At 40.0% G+C, this 8,383-nt stretch overlaps 1 protein-coding gene across 1 annotated transcript in view; it reads right to left on the bottom strand.

Moving 5' to 3' along the window:
- LOC101859074 (protein dopey-1) overlaps positions 1-7,940 on the bottom strand; it is a gene marked incomplete in the record, with an annotated part of 55,973 nt that extends 48,033 nt beyond the window's left edge. The window contains 3 exon segments of the mRNA XM_013089677.2: positions 25-377; positions 1,261-1,422; positions 7,808-7,940. Coding sequence (XP_012945131.1) covers positions 25-377; positions 1,261-1,407 — 500 coding nt within the window.
- Positions 7,941-8,383: the final 443 nt, after the last annotated feature.

Raw genomic sequence — 8,383 nt, 5'->3', positions numbered from 1 at the left:
CGAAAGTTACAAACAGAGGCACACCTTTCATAATACTCCGCCCCTTCCTCCAGGCCTGGAAGCAAGCCCAGCAGAAGCCCGTTGAGACCAGGCTTAATGTGTCTGCCCAGGGCCACAAAATGCCTCTCGTAGACGGTCAGCAGGATTGGCTTCACGCTCATGGCCGCATGGCTGAGCAGCGGGAAGAGCCCGGCGCTGTATATGAACAGGTCGTGGGCCAGCCGCTGGGTGCCGATGCATTTAAAGATGATGTCGTACGTCTCCAGGGCCTTGAGGTGTACGCCGCTGGGGAGAGCCGGGTGCAGGCACTGGGCCAGACGTTTGCCAATCGTCACTTTCTTGGGGATCACAGGGTATTTCATATGTGACAGCAACACCTGGCAGGAAAATAATGGTAATCTCAAAATGAAACTTAAAAAAAAACCCACAGTCTGTTCATCTGTGAAGTATGATTATAATGTGTGATTGTATGATTGCAGGTGTTTTACAATAAATGTTTATAGAATTGGAGACATTTCAAGCCCCAACTGATAAAATTTAGATGTAATTTTAAGAATCCGAAGCAGACAACAGTATTAATAAGGGAAACAATGATGTCACAAGTACTAAAAATGAGTATTCTTTAGGGTTATAAGTAACACATTGAAGAGATAGTGGTCTTTTAGCACATGTAAAAAGTAAGACAAACAGGGAAATAACAGATGATCGTCAGTTTTTTATACATCACACGGTACTTCATATGTAACAACCACACCTGACAGGAAGGTTATAGTGATTAACCTCAGTGTACACCTATGAGGCGCACCTGTTACAACATTTAAATGCATAAAGATGAGGAATGTGTACTGCATTAATAGCCAAAATGAGCTAACATCTCTGAAAAAGTAACACTGACAGACGACAGACGCAAAAGAAGTGGGTTCTTCCTGCAGAGCCCTTGAATAACCCACAAAATGAAAACAAAGTCAAAACCAGACAACAACGCTGATAAAAAGCACATTGCCTCCGTTTAAGAAAAGTACATTGTCGGGATAACAGTTATTTAATGCCAGGGGAAAAAGAGAAACGAAATTGACAAAAAAACACAGATAGGTGGTCGAAAAGTAGGCCCAAGAAGTGGCACCCTCACCACTGGCAGCAACTTTCAATAAGAAACAATGTTTTTCATTACAGACACACAAAACAAAAGACTTTATAATAACACACAAAAGTATCAGAAAAAGAGTAAAACAAATACAAAGTACAGCCAAATAATTTTACCTTGTTCAGTTTGGCTAATGCGGAAATGAGATCTGCCCACTCGCTGGTGTACTCAAAGTTGCGGAGGGCTTTCTCCACATGAGTAATGTACGAGCGGTACTTGGAGTCTGTGAGGAGCTCACACTCCTCTACTGTGAGCATGCTCATCTTGACAGGTTGAGGCTGAGGCGAAAAAAGAGAAAAAAACAAAAACGTTACTAATTATACCTACTAAAACAGAAGGAAAGACAAAATGGAGGACCTACCAGTGGTGTCTTGCAACTACCTGCATCTTTTTTTTCAAAACAGGAACTTAATTGACTTAATGAGATTCATGAAGAGTAAACGGAGCCTGTAAAACCAACCCCTGAACTTTCAGTTGATTTTCTTGTTCCCTCCCTATATACTATATATATTTAGAACTGCCCTTACAAAAGTAGTTACTTAGGGAGTGAAAGTTTTGCATGTTTGAATAAAGAAAAGCATGTCAACACAATAATTATCATATGATTTAGAGCAAGGTAACTTCAGAAAGACAGGCAGGCAGGAACAAGAGAAGGAAAAAACAAATAGGGCCTATCAGCAAGACCCTGAACCACCTGCGGAGTGAGAAGAAGAAAGAAAAATTGCAAATGAAATAGAAAAGAATATTCTGTTAGTCTGATTAAATCATTAAACACAAACAGCTCCTTCCAGTGGACCAAGCTTCAACCCAAAATAATGAATGACAGCAGAAAGATGGAAGACTTGATAAAGTTCCCACCCTGGGTGGTGCTACTGAGTGATGTGTCTTTAGGCTATTCCCAAACGGGGGACATTAACATGTTCTTATGCACAGTGGAATTGTAAATGGGCTGATTCATCAATGTCATGCTCAAAACTGTGCCCTCACTGCAACAGGGAACAGTTGCTTTCTCTTTCCTAATCTTTACTATTGTCATTTTTCCTCTTATTCTTTTGTATGTTTGTCACACTCTTGTGATCCGCTATTTCCGGGGTGCCTTGATAGTCGAAGCAGACTTTGTGCTGTTGAAACTAGAGAGGTGAGCAGAGTAAGCTTGATTCCCAGTAAGGACTTCTCTGTTGACATTCACCCCTTGGCGCTCATATGACCTTATGCAGTTGCAAGCGCCGTAAAGCCTCTTCCAAAACTAAAACACTTAATAAAAATTCTCTCAACCTGAGAATCGAACTTATGTCAATTGCATGCAATAGTGCTACACCACAGAAGCCGATATAAGAAAGTGAGAAGACAAAGAAGCAAAGGAGGAGACCGAGAAATAGAACGTGTTTGAGTTTGAGTAAAGAAAAACAAATTGTCTTAATCATAGTGCTTGGCGGAAAACGTAACATCAAGCAATTGTTATTGTAGAAGTTTTGTGCCCTCATGGATATTATTTAGACCATTTAGGAGACAGGCTGCTTTGACACTGCCTGTCAAGGTCAAACCAAGCTGAAATTGATACAACACACCCGCAGAAGAGCGAGAAGCTCAATAAAATTCTCCATATAATATATATAAGGAAATTACCCACAACTACAACTCATGCATATGATAGCGAAACGCCCGACTGCTTCTCCACAAACGCCGGTGAAAAATGCAAGAAATTATTTTATTATAGTAGAGGGTTTTACGGCGCTTGTAACAGCATAAGGTCAAATGAGTGCCAAGGGGTGGGTGTCAACAGAGAAGTCTTTACAGGGAATCAGACTTACTCTGCTCACCTCTCTAGCTTCAACAACACAAGGTCTGCTTCAACTATCAAGGCACCCCGGAAATAGCAGGTCACAAGGGTGTGACAAACATACAAAAGAAGTAGAGATAATGACAATAGTAAAGATTAGGAAAGAAAAAGCAGCAGTTCCCTGTTGTAGATCAGGCACAGTTATGAGCGTGACATGAATCAGCCCATTTACAATTCTACTGTGCTTGAACAAGAAATGTCCCCCCTTTGGAAATGGCCTAAAGACACTACAATCAGTGGCACTGCCCCGGGGGGTAATGCAAGAAAGGTAAACAGAAGAAAAAGAGGGATGGAAAAAGAGAAGCACCTACCAGTGGTGCCCTCCAACCCTCTATGGAAAGGGGAACATAAGGCAATGGGAAACACAAAACAGAACACTGCAAGCCTTTATGTCAGATTTTGGGCTATAAGGCATTCTTGAAAGACTATTATTATCATAAACGTCATGTAGCAAATCACAATCTTTCAGTCAAGCCACTCAAAGCTGTATAATTTGTTAACTTCAGCCTTTAGTACACAATATCCCTCTCTTCCCTTTTATTCACAGCTGAGGTCAAATCAATTATTCCTCACCAACCGCAAGTCACAATTTTGCATAAATCAATAACAACGATACAGCCAAAAAAAAAGAAAAAAAAAAGAAGCTGAAACAAATACTTTGTTATTTGCAGTCACATAAGAACACAAATCCCACTTAACAAAAAAAAGCAAATGTGCATGGGGCACTCCACAGAAAATGTAGCTTTACAGCTGAAGACATATTATATCATGTTCCACAACAAATCTCGTTGAGATAACTACACAGATCTAGTTTACACCTGAACACAATGCAATGCCCTTCAAAACTATAAAAATAGTAAAACCTGACCCAGCAGTAACTTGGTACCAGTTCAAAACAAGACGTTCAAAGTACAGACTCACCTCAATCTTACCTATGTACTGTTAAAATCGTTGTACCTGCTCTCGTTATACTGCTATCCCCGCTTACCATCAGGTTTTGCCAATGTAAGAAAAGGAACATCTATATAAAAATAGTATTTGTGCCCTTACACCGCCAACTGTCTGAGTTGTAGTTCTCATTAAGCTAATGTAAACTTGCCCTGCTGTACAGCCAGCGAACTGGCCACCAGAGGTACACACTACCCACAGCGCTCACATAGTGGCTACTTGATAATCTCTTTCCCAGACATGTCTCTGCAAGAACTACCTATTTCTAGGCGCTCTCCGATTTTCTCCAGATTTGCGCAGACTTTGAAATACTATTATTTTTTAGACCTTGGCCAATACTTAAAAAAAAAAAAGGAATGAAGTTATGTCGTCTTGAGAAACTTCAAAGGGGCTACACCAACTCAGCCTGAAAGCTAAATATATGGCATCACCAGGTATCAGCCCAATGACCTAAAGGCTGGTGGGGGCCTGTGAGGCTTTTATACTGTGAAGATCCACGCTCAAATCTACATGATAGGTCTAAGGCGCCCAAGGACTGATGAGTATCAGGCTAAAAAACACAACACATACAGCATAGCTTCTGCTTTTAGCCTCTTTCAAATTAAATACCTTACAGTTTAGCTGGTGCTGTACATGTAATTAGTTGCTACTTATTTTTTCCATGCACATGGCAATCCCACAAGACTGATTTAGATGAGGCAAGACTGGCCCCAGTTTGTCTCTAGTCGCTACCAGTCTACCACTAGTCAAGATGGCAATCAGTGGTATCCCATTACACCACCAGCCCCCTTTACCGCCAATTTTAAGCTCGTCCCAAGGTAGGTGGTATAACGAGATTTGACTGTAAATATTGTGTGTCATACAACAAGAGGTTACGAGGGATGAAAGAGAAGTTTCCAAAAGAGACACAAATGTAAGACAATCCATTCTGATCGTAAGATTTTCCACGTCCCCAACAAAAAGAACCTCAAAAGGCACACACAAGCTCTAAAGACCAAATTACCTCATTCTAGGAAACACTAAGAAAATTCCTAAACAAACAAGAAAGTAGGGAACAAAAACACTGGTGGTGTCAAACCATTGGAGCATATTAGCATAGTTACTGTGCTCAATCAGAAACTCAGTTTACAGACACACAACATTTCATTGATCTATCTAAACACAATTCCACAAACTGGTTGAGAATATTTGATTTTCTGAAACAGCACTAATCTTCTGGACCCGAGATCCACAAAGAAGAACTAAGTAAAAGGAAACTGCCAACAAACCTGCAAACTAAACAGACAAAAATTATTACATAAATTATGCCTCTGTTCTCATCATCATGTCCTCCGATAAGTTGAACTTCTTAAAAAGCAAAAATCTAGCTCCCACTTGAAATTTGAGCCGCACAGGCAAAAGAAACATTCTTTTCAACACGTTTTCAGACATTAATAATAAAGTAGTTCAAGAACGCAGATGACGGTAGGCTAGGCCGCCCATCCCCTGTGGAGTCAAACATAAGTAAGAAAGCTGTTGCAAAAGAATTTTTTTAACACAGCAGGCCTCAGACACGTGATTGAACGATTGTAAATGTTTTACGCCCACATTCACAAAATTTTGATCAATTCAATTTCAAGGCAGGTTGCTTCAAACCTTCCTGACAGAGTCAGCATGTATCATTTCAAAGGTTGTTTATTTTTGTCTTGCTTTCGGTGAAAAAAATACTCAGCTATCATGAATAGAAGTCAAGATATTTGCGACTTAAGGAGGTGAGGGGTTACCTGATTTCAGAAGTAAAATTAGCGAGAAAATGGCCGCCAAAGTCTGGCGACTTCCAAGGCTTCATGGTCCAAACAAACTGCTAATTTACATTTTTGTACCTTAAATCAATATTTTTCAGTAAAATCCACACAGAAATGTGTTTTTAAATGGAACTTAAAGGTGTTGACTTTTTTTTAAAAATTCAATAAAAATTGCTGAATGGACAGAAAAATGCCAGTATCTTCAATTTCATTATTTTGACTAGCACCTTATTTCACAACGACGCCTCACAATTACATGATAGGTATGGCCTGAACATTAGTAATCAGATACCAATTTTTTACAAGATACTTTACGAATCTTTGCATCAAACTATTGCATAGACAAATCAAAACTAGATATCCTGACATGGTGGAATCAGGTGCTCGTCAATTTTTGGGCAAATGGAGTTATTGGTATCCTCTTAAAGCTTGTTGCCTTGTTTTCGATTTTTAACCCATCTATCTATCTTGAATAGAAGTCTTTCTTCTTCTTCTTCCTCGTTCTCGAATAGAAGTCGAAATATTTGTGATTGAAAGAGGTGGAGGTCGCCTGATTTAAGAAGGCAAAATTAGTGAAAAAATGGTCGCCAAATTTTGGTGACTTCCATAGTTTGAGAGTCCCTCGAAACTGAGAGAGAATATTTTTTGTGCCTTTAATCAACCTTTTTTCCCCAGTAAAATGCCCATCAAAATGTTTTAATATGGACACAAAAGGTGAAGAGCTAAAAAACCCACACAAATTTGATAAAAATTGCCAAACCAGCGGAAAAATGTCGGTTTCTTCAATTTCACTATTTTGACAAGCAACTGTTTTCAGCATGATGCCTCACATAAATTTTGGGTTCATGCTGAAGTTTGTTATTCTCATTTTTGGGTCCAAACTAAAATATGTCATAGAGTTATATGAACACTGCGATGTCAATGAGTCAATGTATTCATCATGTTTAAGAACGAACCCCTAATTCCTAATATAATTTTAAAAACTAAAGATTTCCCTACAGACACAGCATTCTGTCTCAGAAAATAAATATATGACCCTGGTCCTGCGGGTCTATGTTCCCCGATAAGCCTATTTCGGCACTTCGCCTTAGTTCCGGTCCTGTGTCAGTTCGGCCCTGGCTCAGCGCATGCACGCAGAGCATCATCTGCGCAATGACCGGGTCCTGTATTCCCGCAGCTTGTGTGTGTGCTTCAGTCTGCTTGAGTTTGTGGCCTACTTCTAAAACCGGCTGTGTTGGTTCATAACTGAGGCCTACGTCTCATTCAAAACACGCCAAGTTGGTAGCTCTAGATGTTCGTCTAACAACTCCATAACTTTTTTCTTGATGAACTGATTCTTAAAATTCAAGAAGCATATTCTTAGAATTGAAAATTCTTTCTTAGTGTACCAAATAAAAAAGGGCCAAAGTGAAATATTAAATTTTCATTGGCATTGCTACATACTGGCTTTAGACCTTCCGTACTGATTTTGATGGCCATTGAGTATAATATTCATAGAGTTCTGAGCGGTCGCTCGATACGGAAGTCCTCCCCCGGAATTAAACGCGAGAAAGTAAACAATTTGGAAGGACTTCCGTAACGAGCGACCGCCCCATCAAACACAATAAAGAAGAGGCCTAACCCTAACCCTAACCCAAACCCTACCCCTATCCCTAGATCTACCCCTACCCCTCAATTCTGCTCTGTCTCATAGTGGTCGCTCCTTACGGAAGTCCTCCCAACAATTTAGTCCAGTTTTTTTACTGTTGACAACAGACAACAGTAACAACTGAGAACTGTTCCGTCCATATTTCAAGGCCAATCAATCATTGCTACTAGATCTAATACTTATTGAAAATATAATAAAAAGTTAAAAGTAAGATCTACAGTGAAGACATTATTTTAATTATTTTGACACAGCAGACTCAGCCTGAGCAGAGTGTGATGCGATGCAAATTCAAGGCCCTGCGCTATCACTATCATCGGCCTATCCTGACCTGCTCGGTATGGATGCCGTAATTTTCACCAGCAGCTAACCTAACTTAGTAGCACCAGTCTCAGTTTTAATTCCAAAAGAAACCAAGCCAAGTAAAACAAAACCGCTATGCTTACGTATTGCACTCAGTTTTTAGTTCAACACAAATGCAGTCATGTTTACGCCAGTCGGTAGCACAGTCATAATCACGTCTCCGCTAGTGTAAAACTTGTACTCGTATGATATAAAAATACTTATTGACTAACTTCCGCTTTACTATTATAGTAACGGAGCAAAAGCTATTCCGATGAGAATAATCAAAATATTATGCCTCTCAAGGATTAAAATAATACATTATTATTGTATACATGTTTTTATCTCTCCGTCGGACTCGGCCACGCAATAAATGGCTATGGTGCTCAATATTGGGCATGTGAGCCTTGGCTTACAGATTAGGGAAAATAATGAGAAAGGGTCAGTTGGGTGCAGCACAAGGAGCAGGAATTTTCAACGTAACTCAACGACCTGCCTCAAGTCATTTCAGTGCCAGCGTTGCTTCCAAGAACCGAAAGAGAAAACGAAAATACAGACGAGGGAAAGACATCTCGAGCGAAAGCAGAGGGCAAAGAGAGAGATTGCGGGGAGGGAGGAGGGAGCAAACAGAGCAAAATAGAAAGAATGGGAGACAGAAAAACAGTTACGCATATATATAT

This window comes from Aplysia californica, unplaced genomic scaffold (genome assembly GCF_000002075.1).
Source record: "Aplysia californica isolate F4 #8 unplaced genomic scaffold, AplCal3.0 scaffold00026, whole genome shotgun sequence".
NCBI lineage: Eukaryota > Metazoa > Mollusca > Gastropoda > Aplysiida > Aplysiidae > Aplysia > Aplysia californica.
This window is presented reverse-complemented; position numbering and strand designations above follow the sequence as displayed.